Genomic DNA, 19,204 nt, shown 5'->3' on the forward strand with positions numbered 1-19,204 from the left:
TTTTCTATAATTACCGCCTGGCCCAAATAGATGTTAATTTTCGCATAGACTAATGCAATATTTAGCGCGTCTAAGTGTTAGTGAATCATGCGTTAGTGTTATTTCAGCTCGTAAATTAACGCATGCGCAAATTTACACACACGGTAATGCTGTAGTGAATCGCGCGTTAATTTTCGCGTCTATTTTACGCAAAAGTGCGTGTGATAAAAATTAACGCACTTTAGTGAATCAGCCCTAATGTGTCATAAGACCCCAAACTGTACAGAAACACCGAGACACCATAGGGTTGATTCACTAAAGTGCGATAAAATGAGCTCTATTTATAGCATGCAAGTATAGCAAGTGAACTGTACTTTTCTATAATTACTGCCTGCCCCAAGTAGGTGTTAATTTTTGCACAGACTAATGTGATATTTAGCGCGTCTAAATGTTTGTGAATCATGCCTTAGTAGTATTTCTGCGCGCTAAGACCCCCTAAATCTACAGAGACTTCCAGAGACCCTTGGAAAGTACACATTCTGATGAATTCAAAATAGGTAAAGATGTCTTTCTACACCAAACCACAACATTTGTGCAAATCAATGAGATAAATAGTGGTCAAAATACCTGATCCAGTCACACTGCCAAAATAAACAGTTTTTAGGGGAAAAACAAAAGACAACGGTGTAAATAAAAAAAAGTGTTTGTATGTGTTTGTGTATACATGTGTGTACACATCTAAAATTTGTGTCGCAGCGTGTAAGTGTGTATATGAGTGCCTATAAGTGTGCAAAAGTGTGCAAAATAAAAAAGCAAAAAAACTGCAAAATTGTGTGCTGTATGTGTGTGGAAATATATGTAAGTGTGTATAAGTGTAAGTAATAGTGCAAATAAATGCCACTTACCTGTTTTGGAGCAGGATGGATGCAGGGATCGCTTGGGGGGTCCTGCAGCGTCCATCTTAGCAGAGTGTTGCACAGCAGGAAGTGTGTGGGTGGCGCTGGGGGACAGGAAGAAGCAGGAGAAGCTGCAGACGTGATGCAATCATATCTGATGCTTGGAGGTCGGTCCTGCAATGATCACAGGACCGACATGATAGACCTTCGGCTCATTGCCCAGGGGGCTGTCATCGCTCCTGACTGTCTGCAGGGGCGGCACGGCCTTTGCAGAAAGAAAGCTCTATCTGCCCAAGAACGTATGCTGTATGTGCTTACCAGATATAAGGGCTGATTCACTAAAGTGCGATAAATTTTATCGCACTTTTTTTGCGTTAAATAAGACGCGACAATTAGCGCGCGATTCACAACAGTATTACCATGTGCGTTAAGTTGCGTATCACATGCATTAAATTTCGCGCTACCGCTTGCGTTAATTTTCGCGCAGAAATGAATATGAACGCATGATTCACAAACACTAAATATCGCATTGGTCTATGCGAAAATGAACACCTACTTCAGGCAGGCGATAATTATAGAAAAATACAGTAAATGAGCTTTTGGCAATGAAATATGGACTTAGCAGTGGGATTTATTCAAGTATGTGTTTTTTTACGAAGTTTTACAAAAGTATTGGCATGTATGGCTAACATGGCGTGCATATTCGCTACTATAGCAGCGCGTATTTTGTCGCGACAAATACATTACACGTAATATTTTGGCAACTATTCGCCATTTGTAATCTCGTGTGGCCATTTTGTGTCAGAGCCTGCAGTGATTCAGAGAGTCAACATGCCTGGGGTATCAGAGCTACGACTGGTGGAGAGGCGCTACGACTGGTGGAGAGGCGTTACATCTGCCGCTATCTCCTGCGCTCATCCTATGATAGGCAGCCGCTGGGGATGGTAGGGGTCCACAAAAGGAAGAGGGCAATCCTCTACAGAATCATCCCTCTGCTGATCCTTCAGTTCTGCGCAGACCCTGTGCTGGGGGGGTCAGTGACCCCTATAAACACAACAGTTGCTTTTTTACTTATATTATGTCACACTTAGTACTGGCAGCAGACTTAACCCATATTGGCTGTGTCTCCTGTCAGTCTGCATCGCTTTCTGTGTCTGTGACAGTGCTGCAAATCTGACATAATAGTATGTAAGATTTGTAATATGCTGAGTCTGTTTGCCTATGCCATTGCAAGGGAAAAATTAACCAATTCAATTTCCTTTCAATTTATGCAACTGGTTAGAATGCACAAGCAATCAATGAATTGGTCCAATAGGAAAAAATAAGGGCAAAAGCCTGTATGTGATGATGTAAGCATATAGTAAGTTCTCAGTGTGTCAGGTTCAAAATAGGCCCCTCTCATCCCTTCAGAAAACTGATCAGGGATAGAAAAAGGACTGATTTAACAGGCATAAAAAGTAGCTTTTACAGTTGCCTTTTAACTTTTTTTATGGAAAATGTATTTTCTAACATACTGAGAGCATTGTTGGTGGTTTAATAAGATTTGCACTTTGAATGTAAACAACTCCTTTAACCTTTTAACATCCAAGCACATATACCATACGTTCTGGTAAGCACATACATCAAACGTTGTGGCAGGAAAAGGCTATAGGGCTGATTCACTAAAGTGCATTTTAACGTGCGCTATTTATAGCGTGCGTTAAAAATGTTATCGCTTCTAAATTTTCGCGACTTAACGCACGATTCACTATTAGCACACTTGCGCTAATTTACGAACGATACTGCATGCGATATTTTAGTTGCGCAAAATAACGTGTGCACTACTTTTCGCATGCGCGCTAAATAACGCACGAGCAGCGCGGTATTTTTCGCATGTACGCTAATTATCACAAGTGCTAATTGTTGCGACATTACGCCCGCGGCAATCGGCAGCATAAAACTGGCGACATTTTGCCCTGGGAGAGCACAGAAGTGCTAGAGAGGTGCTGTATAAATGTTTATTTGCAAAAAAAAAAAAAAAAAAACCAATAAAAATATAAGTAACAAAAAAAAAGTGCTAGAGATAATAAAATGGGGGGGCATTTAAGAATATTTAGCCAAATACTTAGGAGTCCATTTGCTAAAGTGGCTTAAATTAAGTGGGAGACTTTAGACACAGAATAAATGGCAAATATGTTATGGGCACTTTATTAAACGGGGACAAATATAATATTGCAATTATTCTGGCAACAAAACATTGGATTGGCAGTTATCACACTCGCCAGAAAATACGCTACGTACTAATTAACGCAAGTTTTACTATTCAGCAAAATGGGCTAAAGACAAAATTGTTGGCAGAATATTTGCAAACATTTAACCCATATAGCATATTGATGCTGTTACTGATAAATGTAAGAGTGTAGGAGAAACTACATGAAAGTATAGAATACCATATCAAGGAAGGAAAAATAATTAGACATTACTCAGTTCAAAAGTACAAAAATAAAACAACTTTTATTACAACAATAAAATGTTAAAAAATCTAAAACTCTAAAAATATAAAACTAAGGGCTTGCTGCCCATAAATATGTCCACTTTCTGCTCCACTCTGGCCAACTGGGCCTTCATGGAGGCAATGTCCTCTTGTATGGACTGAAGAGTGAGGTCAATCCGGGATGGTGATGTCTGGGTCCCCACTTCTTCGGTCGGAGGACTTGCCTCTTCCCAGTCTTTGACCAGGGGAGCAAAATCGGCCTCGGGGGCCTCAGGTGGCTCGGGGGCCTCTGCTGTCTCGGAGGCCTCAGGTGGCTCGGGGGCCTCTGCTGGCTCGGAGGCCTCAGGTGGCTCGGGGGCCTCAGGTGGCTCGGGGGCCTCAGGTGCCTCGGGGGCCTCTGCTGGCTCGGGTGCCTCGGGGGCGTCAGGTGCCTGGGGAGCCTCTTCAGCCTGGGGGGCCTGGGGTTGGGCCTCTGGATGAGGCGCTACATCCAGCTGAAGTTCTGTGAGATAGTATTGCAAGATGTTATTTAAATATATTATACATATATATATATATATATATATATACATTCATACACAAAATAACGGGGCTCCTCACAACAACATTTTTGGGGCCCCCCTCCTCGAACGCTCCCAATGGCCCCTCCCCCTGTGAACCCTCACATCAATACAAAGGACACACAGACATTGTTAGCCAGGGCCCCCTAAAACATTTGTGGTCCTTCCCCAAATGACTCATACTATGGGCCGCTCCCTGCTGCTTCCCCCCTGCTTTAAACTTATTTATGCATATGTTTTGGCAAATAGATGTGTATATATATATGTGTGTACACAAAAAGAGGTGTGTATATGGATTTTTTTTTCAAAATGCCACAACATATTTAAAATTCCCTCTTTATTGTGAACTTTATAGTGTGTGGTTTTTGAAAAAACATGTATATATACACACATATATATAGAATATACATTTCTTACATTTTTAAAAGTACAATAATTACCATTTTTTTATGTGGGCGACATTATTTACACAACGTTTTTTCTAACTCCAAATACATTAAAGTCGAATTGCAGAATATTGCTGCGGATCCATGCCTGGTGAAAAAATTTGCTCATCACTATTTTATGATATCTATCAGGTATTTTCAAGTGGCCTTGTGTATATTAAAGCAGTTTGTTGAATTCAATAATTTAAACAAAGGAAAAGATGAAGCGTGTATCAATTTTTTTCTATTATGGTGTCATCTCACTCTCTTTTTACATCCCTTGTGTGTGTTAAGAACCAGGCCAAATTCAATAACGAGAAAGTTCAGAATAAAAGAAGCTCTCCCAAGAACTCAAAAGCGAAGGTCTATAATCAGACACTGGCATCAAACAGTTGTTGCCTTTTAAAACAAGTGGGTGACTCAATGTGATGAATACACAGCACAGTGCTGCAATGTCAAGCAAAAATAGAAGAAAAAGACCACCTACCACTTGGGCAGAGTGCCACGGCGAGCACTCACAGTAATGGTAGGTATTTTTGTGTGCATGGAAGCAGTAGACAAACAGCGAAGCCATATCACTTACAGCTTCCCAAATCTGCTGACATAGTCCAGACCATTGTTTTCATTGCTTTATGTGGCCATATACCCTGATATTGGCCCTAATGTGTAGTGTAAATATGAGAGGGAACTTAGATTGTAAGCAATATTGGGGAAGAGCTTATATGGACAATAAAACAAGATCTAGAAAGCCCTGCATGAACATGTTGATAATATATAAATAATATCTTACTAATATGCAACATATTAAGGGTAATTGCCAACTGTAATTGCAGCAATGCTAAAATTTTGAAAAACGGAAACAACTTGGATCAATTTGTAAAAACCCACACATTCATTTGTACTTGTTGTAAATCATTCGAGAAAACTCCCTGCATGGCCACACTCCCTGATTGGCCCCTTTGCACAGTGCACTGCACTTTGAAATTGCCCTTGTTGAGTTTCTACTTCTCATTTTCCCTCTGTGATAGTTTGCAACCCTTTAACAAACAGCAATAATGTTACAATCCACTAGATGGCAATAGCCTCATATCTAATGTTTTCTGAAATGCATTTGTTTTTGCGGCACAATTTAAATCTCAGTCGATTATAGCAAGAAAATGAACAAAACGCTAATGTCTTTTAAAAGTTGTGACTGGGAATATTTTTCAGTTTTGCAATTATTAAAATTATTTAACTTCATTCAGTGTAAAAGGTCTCCCCGCTAATACAGCCTTCACAGTTCTTACCGATTAAATTGGACATCAGTGTCCCATTAAAACAGCAACTGGAACTGTGTTTCTGGACAGATTCTTCAGAAATGCTTTACCTACAATATACAGTATGTAACCTATATTCCATTGCCTAGTACACTTGTATCCTCCAGTGTACGTTAGCCTTACAAGGGGAACTATCCTAGTCTGTTTTCCCCCTACAGAACCAATACTCTTTTGTTCTTTAATCCTAAAATAACTGGTAAATGCACAATGTGCATACCTCCTGCACCTGTGGTACTTTAAAGGAGATGAAAAGTAACAACCACTTGGTGGTGCCAAAAGTTAGGCACCCTCAGTGATTATATTTATTTACCTGATACTGCTGGCTGGTGCAGAAAAAACATCCAGGGTTCTGTGTAGTGAGCATCACGCAGCAATCCTGTTCTTCTGCTTCTTCTTTTAAAATCCCAGGACCAGTGCATGCACAGTAGAGAGAAAAAGCCCTGCATTTTGGTTAAAGTTTGGATTTTTACTCTTCTGCGCATGCATAGCCATGTGAAGAAAGGAGAAGAGGATTGCTCCAGGGTGCTCACTAGAAGAACCCCGGGCCAGTGCAGTTGTCTGCTGATAGGAACATCATCCTGGTGTATCAGGTAAGGGAATACATTCACTGGGGGGCACCTAACATTTGGCACCCCCCAAGTGATTGTTGACTTCCTTTACCTTTAGGAAACTGCCCTAATATAGGCACATTACATACAGTGCTGTTAATTTGTAAGATTTGCTCATTTAAGCTCCTCACTGTGAAGGTCACACAGCATTGCCAAATGTTTTATATTTAGTGTCAAATACTGTACAGATAGTGGGTCCATGGCCATTTTCCTTTTCTATATGAGAACAAAGAGAAGAAATGAAGGGAAGGATAGATGATAATATGAACAAAGAAGTTATAAAGAGAATAAATAAAGTTAATGAAGATAAAATGAAATATTTTGGATGGTGGGCCTGCGCTCAAAGTAGGTTTGCCACCTGTTCAGCCAGTTTTCAGAAAGGCTGTCTCTGTAAAAACTGTCTGCCCAGATTTCCAAATTAGAAAATCTGGACAGGACTCTGCATTAAATGATATAGCAAATCACCAACCACCACATGATCACCTTGCCCCCCCCCCCCGCACTGTTCCTGAATTGTCATTGACCTGCCCCCCTGATGTCATTGACCCACCCCTAAAATGTCACCACCCCACCCCTTGCCTGGACATCGCAATTTTAAAGAGTGGCAACCTTAGGTCAAAGGTTTTCTGGTGGGCCCCTGGCACCCCAGTCTAAAACTGACGAAAGTATATTTGGATACCATACATACAAACTCACAGCCTAGAAGAAAAGTAAAAAGCATGATTTGCCTCTTTGCTGGAGGAAGTTGATAGTGCTGCAGGACCTGTAGTAGGAGGCTTTATTAGGAGAAAAATATAGGACTAGCATGTGTGAAGTTATATCTTGCAGTAGCTCACTCTAGGACAAACAGTCAGTCAGGGCAGTAAGCAGAGCAGCCAGAAACTCCACTAACAAGAACAGAAGGGTTACAATACCCTGGGGGTTACCTGCCAGCATAGGGACTCAAACGGATTGGCTAAGGAGTAGAGAGATCCCAAAAAAACACCACTGTGAAGGCCTTGTATTCTGAGAATTGGACATTTGGTATTGATTATTACCACTGATTATTACTAATGCCTGTGCATATTAAAAGCAAAAAAGGAGCACTTTAAAGTGACTGTACCTGTATCACCTTGAAGTAACATCTAAGAGACTGGTGTAAATTCCTGCAAATTAAAGAACCACTGGCACGCAAATTATTTAAAAATCTTTTTGGTGTGTGTGAGGTAAGTGTGGAATACTGTTTCTCCATCCTGCAGCTACACCTCACTGGACAGAATGCATGTACAGGTATGGGAACTGTTATCCAGAATGCTCGGGACCTGGGGTTTTACGGATAAGGGATCTTTCCGTAATTTGGATCTCCATGACTTAAGTCTGCTATAAACCATTTAAATATTGAATATACCCAATAGGCTTGTTTTGCCTCCAATAAGGATTAATTATATTTTAGTTGGGATCAAGTACAAGATAGTGTTTTATTATTACACAGAAAAAGGAAATCATTTTTAAAAATTAGAATTATTTGCTAATAATGGAGTCTATGGGAGATGGCCTTTCCGTAATTCGGAACTTTATGGATAACTGGTTTCCGAATAAGGGATCCCATACCTGTAATTGATGCTGGCAAGTACAATGAGTTGCCAGGACAGTTTGGTAAGGGAAAGGCAGCATCCTTTGTACCAAGGAGTAGTACATCTCCTATATAACGTTAAGTATATAAAGGTATGGGTCCTGTTATCCAGGATGCTCAGGACCTGGGGGAAAGAATAAATAAGCCTAGAAGGATTGTTTTGCCTCAGGTAAGTGGATACTCCATTTATTTATTTTTTTATTCCAGATGAAGGTTTGTGTGTGAGTGCTGTCCTTATTCCAGTATATATATATACTAGGATACATTCTAATATGAGTTATAAAATGGAAATAATGTGTGCTAACTTTAAGGTACTGCCATTGCAAAATCGCCACTCATTTCTTCCATGAACAGTGTCCATTAGTGTCTAACTGGGGAAGAATGATGCAGGCAGATTTATTCTTAGTGAACTCATTTGTAACTAATATCACAACAATTATTTTCATATATTAATTAATTTGACAATCATATGATAATTATAATACAGTGACAATTTAATAATTGCTATGAACTATTTCTTAGGGGCAGATTTGAAGATTTATTAACATTTGTTTAAAAATCATGTATTCAGATAATTACTCTAAATAACATGAATTTTTTCATTATCTAGTGTAAAAACCACGTAAAACTCAAAAAACAAAACTTTCCCATCTAAAAGCTGGTGAGCTCATGTAGAAATCAATGGGAGCTCGCCTTATAAAATTGTAACAATCTTTATTTAATTTGAGATTTTAGGAGGTTTTCAGGATTTTTTTCATTTGTAATTGCACGAAAATTCCAATGAAAACGAGGATTTTGAGGTTATTAATATTTGTTCTGCATTTATATTCATTTGCACTTTTCATTTTCAGATTTTTAATAAATGAGCAGACATTCCTGCTTTTTTAAAAAGTGAGTTTAGTTGTGGTAGAAAAAAAACACGAAAATGACACAATACTACATTGAAATAAATGTGCCCCTGAGTGTTCTTTTGCAATAGTTATATTTTGATACAAAACTGACTAATCTGAAAATGTAAAATAATTGTAATAAACACACACCTAAATAATGTAGGGTTATTAAATACAAGCAGGTTACTTGTTCATCATAGATGATGAAGACTATCTAAGAGAATCTGAGGGAAGGTTTGAATTTCAAACAAAATCATCCAAATAATTGATGCAAGTAGTTTCCACTTTAAAGTCTGGCTGTGATGGTTCAATAGGCAGCTGTCTTGTTTTGTGCCTGCGTTCCTTTGCTCAGCACAGAGGGGTTTCAGCAAAGAATTAAAGCACTTCTTTTATGTCTTTTAAAGAACAATTTTTACTACTTTTTTGTTTGTGAAATATTATTTGCTGCCTGAAACACCATCATAGATTAATATCATGTGTTTGATGTTGTGTTCTTCTAGAAATGCATCTTGTTAAAGTCTCATATGTAAAGGTTAATTAAGCTAACAGCACCCTCCAAATTGTTTGGTGATAATGTAAGTAATTACTCTTCATCAAGACAAATGATAGCTTTCAGCACTTTTAATTTCAATTATTTTTTAAGCCATTTCAAAATCTTTCAAGCTTTTCAAAAGAACTGCTTCTATTCCATTGCTGGCTGCAATGATAAATCAAGTAAAACTATTTTTACTATTTTTATATTACAACAGTAATGGTAGTCGACACAAAAGTCATAATTCGGTTAAAATAAACCATAGAAAGGGTAATTTACTAATGTAGCCGCAAGTGCAGTCGCAATAAAACAGGCAAAAATATTGTGCATGGTGTCATCATTCATTAAAGGTACTTGTGTCCAAACATGCTCCTTGCACTTTTCCGACTCAAGAATTGTACCACACATTCATTTTCATGCATGGGTTGCAATTGCAGTGGGCATAACTCTCTCTGAGGGTGCAAATGTACTGTATCTGGGGGGGAAAACTGTCATTTTGGAAGCCTACAATGTACTTTGCATACTGAAATGCATTTGTAATTGACATTTATGGAGTCAGTTTGCTTCCAAAATTCTATTTTAAAAAGTGTGCATTTCCCTTATGGTTGTGTCTATTCTTATGCGTTTAACAAATCCTAGGTCATTAAAGCAAAACTATAGCCACAAATAATGTAGGTCTTTATAAAAATAGATTGCATAAACAAGCTCATATGATTCATCTGAATAAGCCAATTTCATAAAAATATACTTTTTTAATAGTATGTGCTATTGGGTACTGCTTTTTAAGAATTTTAAGAAGGACTGCCTCCTGGGATCATAGGATTCACAGTGCACACAAACAGGCCAATGCACACATATATGCTAGGCTACATCAGCCAATTAATGGGCAGAGTTCTGCCTTTTACTCCAACACTTCTTCCTGTTACAGTTAGAGCTGCATTATTTCTGGTCATGTGATCTCTGAGGGAGCACACAGCCCATCACTAAATGGTGGATCAAGGGAAAGGATCTAAAAAGGCAATATTTACTGATATATATATTTAGTGCTGGGCGGTATGACCAAAAATTTATATCATGGTATTTTTCAAAATTATATCGGTATCACGGTATTTGACGGTATTTTTTTTCCCCATGCATGATTAGGTGACCACCCCAAACACCCGCCACCCGCACCCCCCCCCACCACCCCAAACACCCCCCCATCCGCACGCAGCCCCCCACCCCCACGCATCCCCCACCCCACCCCAAACACCCCCCCATCCCCTTCACATAAATATAACCCCCCACCCCATCCCACCCCCCCAAATACAACCCCATCCCCTTCACATAAGTATAACCCACCCACCCCCACCCCAAACACCCCCCATCCCCTTCACATAAATATAACCCCCCACCCCACCCCACCCCCCCAAACACAACCCCATCCCCTTCACATAAGTATAACCCACCCACCCCCACCCATCCCCTTCACATAAGTATAACCCACCCACCCCCACCCATCCCCTTCACATAAATATAATTACTGGCCAGGCACCCCCGACAGCTCACATTGGTATCCGACTCTGAATGCGTCCTAGCGATGGCGCTTTTGTAGAGTGTGCGCGCTGACGTCACGTGCGCGCTGACGTCACGTGCGCGCCGACGTCACGTGCGCACCCGGAAGTATTCAGCACACCGGTATGGGGGTATGTCAAAAATTTATATCGGTTTCAAAAAAAAAAACGGTGATCGGTTTTTACCGGTATACCGCCCAGCACTATATATATTTCAGTTTGGCAAAATTCTTTAATAGGTCACTTTACATAATATAAACCATCTGTTGGTTAAGTATTTATTCTGGGGGTATAGTTTTCCTTTAAGTTGTAAGTGCATTGAATAATAAATGATGGAAAATTACATAGGAGCATAAGCAGATAAAAACTGAACATTAATGGGCACATTTACTAATCCTCAAATCCGAATCTCGAATGGGAAAAAAACTGATTTTTTCGTTGCCGTCGCGATTGCTTCATATTTTCCGTGACTTTTTCGTTGATGTCACAACTTTATCGTATTTTGCGCGATTTGGGAAAAACCAATCCGAATTTTTCGCGTCGGCGGCGAAAAAGCCGCGGAAAATATACGATAAAGTCGCAACGGCATCGAAAAAGTCGCGCAAAATATGAAAAAATCGCAAAAATACCGATCATTACGAAAAAAACGCATTCGGGCGCTTTCGGACGTTCATGGATTAGTAAATGTGCCCCTAAGTTTGGAACAGAATCACATTTTGTTTAAATTTGCACAGAAAGACTGTTTTACAATTTTTCCCATAAGTGAAATAGTTTACGTGGCTCTTTACCTTGTAGATAGGAAAACCATTGAGGTTACACTGCATTGCATATAGAATACAGCAACAATTGGAAAATCTTTATGATTCCCAGCAGTACAAGGTAAAGGCCAGTCTGCATCCTCCTGAAAGACACCATATGGTTGAGTCTGATCTACCTCCTTCCTCTTCTCCCTCTATATACCAATTTGGGAAATTCAGAGCAGCACAGCAGAGTTAGAAGACTAGTTAGCAATGGGTAGGGTGGTGATCCCACATTAACACTTTTCTTACTGCCAGGAGTTCTACATATTAGCACATCAGTCCCGGTCATTATTTCTTTATTTTTACTGGATGTAACCAAAAAAGGGAAGTAATATTGTTGCCCCTAAGAGTAGAAATGAGACTTCATTGTTATATTCCCCCCCACGTGTTATTTATGATCTGCTCTTTACTTTACCCAGCCTTTCTCTATAGCTTATTTTCTCCTATTTAGCTTCTTCCTTAATTGCCCTCTCCTTTTACTTGTGCTTTATGTTTCTCTCATGTTTATCAGCCTTATGCTTTAGTCTTTATACTTACACTGTCTTTGCTTTATTCCTCTTTGATGCTTGTGATTATGTCTGCAGTTACTACCCCTTCATCCCAGTGCAAAGCTGAGCTCCTTCGTAGCAATGTTGCTAAGCTGCAAGGTGACTGGGTATGACAAAAGGTTCAAATTTAAACCCCCTATATACTCATGCAGTTGTAATAATGGGCATCTATCCTGATGAAACATTGCTGTTTGTACATCCATATTGTATTGCTTGTGTTTGTATCACCTTACTCTAATGCATAAGGGGGTGGAGGAGAAGATAGTGCTACATGAGTATTAATAATAATTTACATTATGCTTAAACTATTGGATGGTGTAACTATAGGGAAGTGTGAAGAGTGTGTTTTAATGCAAATAACTTTAATGAAAGTGTTTGAAGGTGCAACTCACTGCAGGGAAATGCACAAGTTGCCCACTGCACTTGGGGTCTGTAAAGCTTTGCAGTTGCTGTAAAGCAGTGCTTTCCAACTGGTGGCTCAAGGCCCCCCTTGTGTGGCCCCAGATCTGGCTGGCTGCAGTGACTCAGACTGTAGGCGTCCTCATTGTTTACCTGTTCCCTCCTCAGACAGGCTGTAGAAGCAGTGTCAGCATTGTGTCACTGTACTTACTGCAGTGCAAACTGTTCATGTTGGAGTGGTCATGATAAGTTACAGTACTTGCGTAGTCTTGATAGGTTTCCCTGTCTCCTTCCCTACTCTGCCTATGTGTGCCATACTCTGCCTGCCCTATGCTGCCTGTGTGTGCCATACTCTGTCTGCCCTTTGCTGCCTGTGTGTGCCATACTCTGCCTGCCCTACCCTGCTTGTGTGTGCCATACTCTGCCTGCCATATGCTGCCTATGTGTGCCATACTCTGCCTGCCCTATGCTGCCTGTGTGTGCCATACCCTGCCTGCCCTATGCTGCCTATGTGTGCCATTTGGAAATAGTTGTGAGGGGGTCTATAAGGTGTGTAATTGTGTGCTGGGGGTGCTGTGGTATCCACAGTGGGGAGGAGCTAATTGGATTTAATGGTATGTCTTAATATGACATAATAAACATCTTTCACATGAGTGAAGGGTGATATCCCCACAGTGAGCATCAAATATATGGGGTTTTTGTGTGCTACCACCATTATTGTGTATATGATCTTAAATGTTATTGTGATAACATGGGTGTGGTCAAAAGGAGTGGTCAAAACTGAATTCCATTATGGACCCATCACCATGTAGGTCAAAAAAATTCTGACCTCAGAACCAGAGAAGTTGGACAAAAAGAAAACTCTTTATTGGATCATCATAACCAGCATGTTTTTTGTTTAGCTATCAAGCAATGCAACCATTTTGTAGTGCCACTTTGCTTTAATCAACTGATGTTGAAAATCTCTGCTCTTAAAAACCAATCATTAAACTATTTGATTGCTTCAATACTGTTGTGAAATTTGTCAACAGAAACATGAAGGACTTTTGGCAGATCTGAAAAAGTAATGATCTGCTAGGAAAGTGGTAAAAGTGAATGAGTGTAAAAACTTGTAGTTACGTTTCTTGTTGCTTTTATTTCCAAGTGTTTCTATTTTTGCCTTTCCCTTCCCTAACTCACATTTTCCAAATATGTACAAAATGTTCTCAGCATTGCATGCTTTGTTTGTAGTAGTGTTGTAACAAGATGGAAAAGCATCATTCAGCGGAGAGTAGGCACTGTAGAAGGTTTACGAGAAGACAAGAATGCTTTTTGTTTAGCTTGCTTTAGACTGGACTAAAGAAGAAAACAACAATAATGGCAAAAAATATTACTTCCCTTTTTCCAGCGCTTCAGACTGAGCTGGTTAATTAAAAATACACTAACAAAAGCCATATGTCCTGCATGTAAACTGAAATAATGCATTGTTTTCTTATATTTGAGAAGAATGTAAACACCTTCTTCTTTATCTCTTCAAATTATTATCATGGGGGCAGTGTCTATACACATGCAAACATAATTTGGTCCATTTTGCATAAACAAATTTACTGCTGCTAATATGCTCATGTACAGATTGGTTAACATGTATTAAAGCAAACCACACTCAGACTTCAGTTTTGCTTTGCTAGAAATTATACTATTGACTAGAAATGCATTTCACCCCTGCTCAAAAAGAGACAGTCTAATTCAGAAGAACCTGGAATGCAAGCTGGCATTTTCCTGCTCCAGTCTCACAGGTGAAAACGATATCCTTGCCAATCCCAAAAGGCCAAATTCATTGGTACTTCTCAACTGGTACTGCTTTTGTTAAGAATAACATGCCCATGATTGCTAATTCATCCCATCTTTCACTCTACCACTGAAAATAGAAGTGTTATCAGTGTATATATAATGAGATGGGGATAGGAAACGGAATGTATTACACTGTGAATATAAATGGATTAAGATGCTTGATGTGCATATACCCTTGGCCTCAATCATCCATCAGGCCTGAAACTATATTTGTAATATTTGTGTTCTTGTAATATTTATCAAGAGGTACAATCTGATTATTTCCTATTTCCCTAGGTATTAAAATGCCATTACCAGTTATCTATAATATGTCAAAATCATCCTTGTATATATGTAACTGTGCATCCACAGGAGGATCAAGTAAGATTCTCCAGTGTATATATATAAAGATTATAAAGATAATAATGTTTATCGTTGGCGCCATGGAGGGAGACCCATGATGCAGCCTCGCAGGCTGATGACGCGGCGTGTGAGGAAACCACTCGGGTATGTGTCAAGCAGCGCTGAATCAGAGGAGGAAGCGGTTATGGAGGCACAAACAGCGCCGGTTTTTTTAGAAGGAGAGCAGCCTGGAAGCACAGGCAGAGAGCCAGGAACAGACGTGGAGGCCGGAAGCACAGTAAGAGGAAGGGGCCGTGGCAGACCACCCCGTCGGGGGGGCAAGCCATCACAGAGCAGGCAGTGATAAATTTATCAAAGCATCAGTTAACAACAAATGAGGTAAGCGTGCTTGCTAAAGGCTTATCCTTTGTTCCCTCAACATTAGCACACAGGTTCCGGAACGTTGTAGATAATTATAAATTTTCTCGCAGTTTAAGATTAAAGGAGCACTTTAAGCACAAGGGGGATAGAATGACATCCAGAGACGTTAGTGATGCACCCTTTAGGGCCAGAAGTGACTTTGACCCGGTTACCTCTAACACTTCTTTACGTACTTTCTCTCGGATTATTGATTCAACGGTGTCCAATATCCCCAGACAGACACAACATAGGGGAAACCTAAATAAAGAACAGCGGGTCACGCTCAAGGGACTGCAGGAGAATAGAAACATCATTGTAAAACCTGCGGATAAAGGCGGGGCAGTGGTGGTTATGGATTATGAGTACTACAGGACTGAGTTGTTGGATCAATTGGCGGATACTGGATGTTATCAAAAGTTAACGTATGATCCCACCTCTAAATTTCAGTCACAACTTGGAAAGCTGCTGGATGAGGCCTGCCTGCATGGCTGGATTACAGAGGAGCTGAGGGATGCGCTTTATGTAGAACACCCGGTAAGACCAGTAATTTATACATTGCCCAAAATACACAAAAATTTACAAAATCCTCCGGGCAGACCGATTATATCGGCCAGGGGTTCTTTAGCTGAAAAAATAGCTAAATATGTGGACACAATCCTACAACCATTGGTAAGACAATTGGGTTCCTACTTACAGGATACCACTGACTTCTTGCGTGTAGTTAACAGCATTAATGCTGGGGATGGGAATTTTCTTTTTGTCACTATGGACGTTCATAGTTTATATACATGCATCCCACATGATGCAGGCATACATGCGGTCAGAGACCTTTTGAGCAATAACCCTGTATATACTGGTCCACCTGTGGAATTTATTTTGACCCTTTTGGAATTTATTCTGCACAACAATTATTTCAAATTTGAGGATAACTATTTCCTCCAACTAACCGGAACGGCTATGGGGTCTAATGTAGCGCCTACATATGCCAATATCTTTATGTATTGGTACGAAACTTGTAATATTTACTGTCATCCACTGTTTCGCAAGCATGGGGGTTATTTTAGGCGCTACATAGACGATCTGTTTTTCCTTTGGTATGGGACAGACGAGGATCTTTTGACATTTGTAAATGATCTGAATGGTGTACCGTCTAGCATAAGATTTACAGTACACAGGGATAAGCACAGCATAGACTTTTTGGATGTAACTGTATACAAGGATTCAAATAATCAGTTACATACAAAGATCTTTCAGAAACCTACTGATAGAAATTCATTATTACACTACACCAGCAGTCACCCACGGCACCTTTTGGATTCACTGCCCAAATCACAGATGTTACGGGTGGTTAGGATAACAAGTAAGCCAGAAGAGAGGCAAGAGGCATTGGAAGCTATGGCAATAAGGTTCCTCGAGAGAGGGTATCCGACGGAACTGATCACAGGAATTACAACATGGGCTAAATCCCTAGACCGGGAGGCAATTTTGAGGGATAAACTGGAACAGGAGGGGGATGTTGAAAATGATGTTGTGTATTACATGACCACTTATGATGCGCACACCCCTTTTATTAAAAAATCCATATTGCAGCATTGGCCCATTGTGAAAACTGATGCTGAATTGACAGCGATTAATCGAAAACGGGTCCGGTTCGGATATAAAAGGAACAAGAATTTAAAGGAGCTATTATCCTCTGCGGATCCGGTAAGCAAATATATCACACGAACAAATATGGGCAAGATGGGTGTGTTCAGATGCGGCAACTGTGTAATGTGTAATACCTTAATAGTAGGGGACTCCTTTCATCACCCGCATACTGGGAAATCATACTCCATTAGACACAGGCTCACATGCACCACACGTAATGTGGTATATATTATCAAGTGTCCATGTGGGCTGATCTATTGTGGCAAGACTTATAGACAGTTAAAGGAAAGGATTAATATGCATCGTGCTACTATCAGGGCTGCTCTGGACCCTAAACCTGCAAAGAAGGAGGGAAAACAGGATATATCCAAACAACCTGTGGCACAACACTGGCTGCATGCTAAGCATCCAGCTTCATCGTTTAAATGCATGCCTATTGATTGTATTTCAGGTGTGCAAAGGGGTGGCGACATTGATCGTATTTTACTCCAAAGAGAAGCATTTTGGACATATGAACTGGATTGCGTGGCTCCTAGGGGCTTAAATAGTTCCTTATCGCTGAACTGTTTTCTGTGAGTTCTTCTGTCCAATTTCACATTGGGATTGTGCTGGTATTGTTATTACAATTTATTATATGATATAGGTAAATGGGATCCTCAAGTTGGTATATCTTGCTGTGGAACTGATATGTGCATATGCATGTGAATGTTATAATAGGCAGATCTTGAATTAGATTGGGGGCCCCCACTAATTAGGATAGTGTTTGGTTTGAATTGATTGGCGCAGCGTACATACAATGTTATGATGTTTTTTAATCTTATATTGATATATGTTTAATTGTATTTATTCACTTTTTTGTGTACACACTATAAAATCATGACACTGTAATGTGTATATTTTTAACATGATGTATTGTACGGTTTCACGGATTTTTAATGATTGCTTTGCCGAATCACTTCACTGTACTTTAATGATTGTTTTAAAGGGGTATTAATTTAAATAGCACCAGATTTGCACTTGGAATATTTTAATGATAATTTATGGCACTGATCACTTTATAGCATTCGCTGCACATTTTACTGCAGTGGTCACTTTATGGCATGTAATGTTTTAATGACAATTTATGGCATGGATCACTTTGCAGCACTAGCTACATGCTTTACTGCAATAGTCACTTTATGGCATGTGTGCAATAGACACTTTATGTGAGCACTAATTATCTAATGATAATCTATGGCACGGATCACTTTGCAGCATTGGTTACATGCTTTACTGCAATAGTCACTTTATGGCATGGGTGCACTGATGTCACTTCCTATTTGCTGGTTCACTATGGATAAATAGAACATGGGGTTGGTTAGCATGGTTGCCTTGAGAAAGGTCCCGATGGGGACCAAAACGTAACGTTGGCTGTTCATGCGTTTTTAATACACAATTGATTGTTTTTGGAACATAACTCGGTGTTGCTGGTCTTTTTTGGATATATATATATATATATATATATATATTGTGGCACAGTGACTAGACATACTTTGCAGCAGGGCCGGAACTAGGGGTAGGCAGAAGAGGCAGCTGCCTTAGGCGCAACGATTGGGGGGTGCCAGGCTGGAGCCTCTCCTGCCTACCCCTAGTCATCTTCCTCTGTCATTTCCCCCGCCGCTTGTCACTAGCGGTGGAGGCAATGACCATTCTGATCGCGCCCCCCCCCCTTGCACCTTTCCCCCCCTTGTGTTTTGGCACGCATGCGCCCTTCGGGAGGGGGGAGTGGCCGACCGGGAGGGCCTAGGGCAGGGAAGTTATGTCTCTCCCATAATGTTCTCTGAAACAAAGCAAATATAAATACCAGGGGCTGTGGCACCACTTTATTAAAAGGGTGGAGCTAGGAGGGAGATGGCTGTCCAGCAAGTAGGAACCAGGAATTGTCTGACTAGATTGTAAAGTGAGGGAGAGTAGAGAAAAAGAAAATAGACCAAAAGCAACCTGTTAACTACCTGCAAAGAGCAAAAAAACAAGTGCACTTTACCATGTTGTTTGCATCTTTTCCTGCAGGTGGAAGAATTGATGCAAGTTTCTGTGCTCAAAAACAGAACACAGAGACCTGAGTTTGCCCCATGAATACAGTACTGCCTGCCTTCAGCAGCATTATATTCATGAGGAGCAGGTGAGGGATAAGCAAGTTAGGGAGAGCCAGTGGGTGCTGGCTGCATTGGCGCCACCTGGCACAAGGTGCAGTGTCCAATTCCAAAACTAAAAGTAATTATTATACAACTTTACCAGTACCATAAAGAAACACAATTATCTTTCACTGTATAGACCAAATTGACACAGAATGCATATATCCACCTCCTCACCTCCCCCATGGGAAATGAAAGTGTAGAGGCTGGCAACATCCAAG

At 40.3% G+C, this 19,204-nt stretch overlaps 1 protein-coding gene across 1 annotated transcript; it reads left to right on the top strand.

The window, feature by feature from the left end:
• The first annotated feature begins 1,071 nt into the window (after positions 1-1,071).
• On the top strand, positions 1,072-17,587 carry LOC101732623. Its single transcript, XM_031904583.1, has 8 exons — positions 1,072-1,181; positions 1,681-1,819; positions 12,156-12,299; positions 13,623-13,654; positions 14,934-15,141; positions 15,610-15,696; positions 16,753-16,866; positions 17,261-17,587. Exons 1-8 carry the CDS (start codon positions 1,072-1,074, stop codon positions 17,351-17,353), a joined length of 927 nt encoding a protein of 308 aa, XP_031760443.1. The 3' UTR covers positions 17,354-17,587.
• The last annotated feature ends 1,617 nt before the right edge of the window (positions 17,588-19,204 follow it).

Source organism: Xenopus tropicalis, chromosome 6 (assembly GCF_000004195.4).
Source record: "Xenopus tropicalis strain Nigerian chromosome 6, UCB_Xtro_10.0, whole genome shotgun sequence".
In the NCBI taxonomy this organism is placed as follows: domain Eukaryota; kingdom Metazoa; phylum Chordata; class Amphibia; order Anura; family Pipidae; genus Xenopus; species Xenopus tropicalis.

Coding starts and splice junctions, on each gene's coding strand:
- LOC101732623 (XM_031904583.1), top strand. CDS start 1,072: ATGATAGACCTTCGGCTCATTGCCCAGGGGGCTGTCATCGCTCCTGAC. Junction 12,300..13,622: donor CTAAGCTGCAAGGTGACTGG/GTATGACAAAAG, acceptor ATTTGTCAACAG/AAACATGAAGGACTTTTGGC. Junction 16,867..17,260: donor TATTATCCTCTGCGGATCCG/GTAAGCAAATAT, acceptor ATTGTATTTCAG/GTGTGCAAAGGGGTGGCGAC.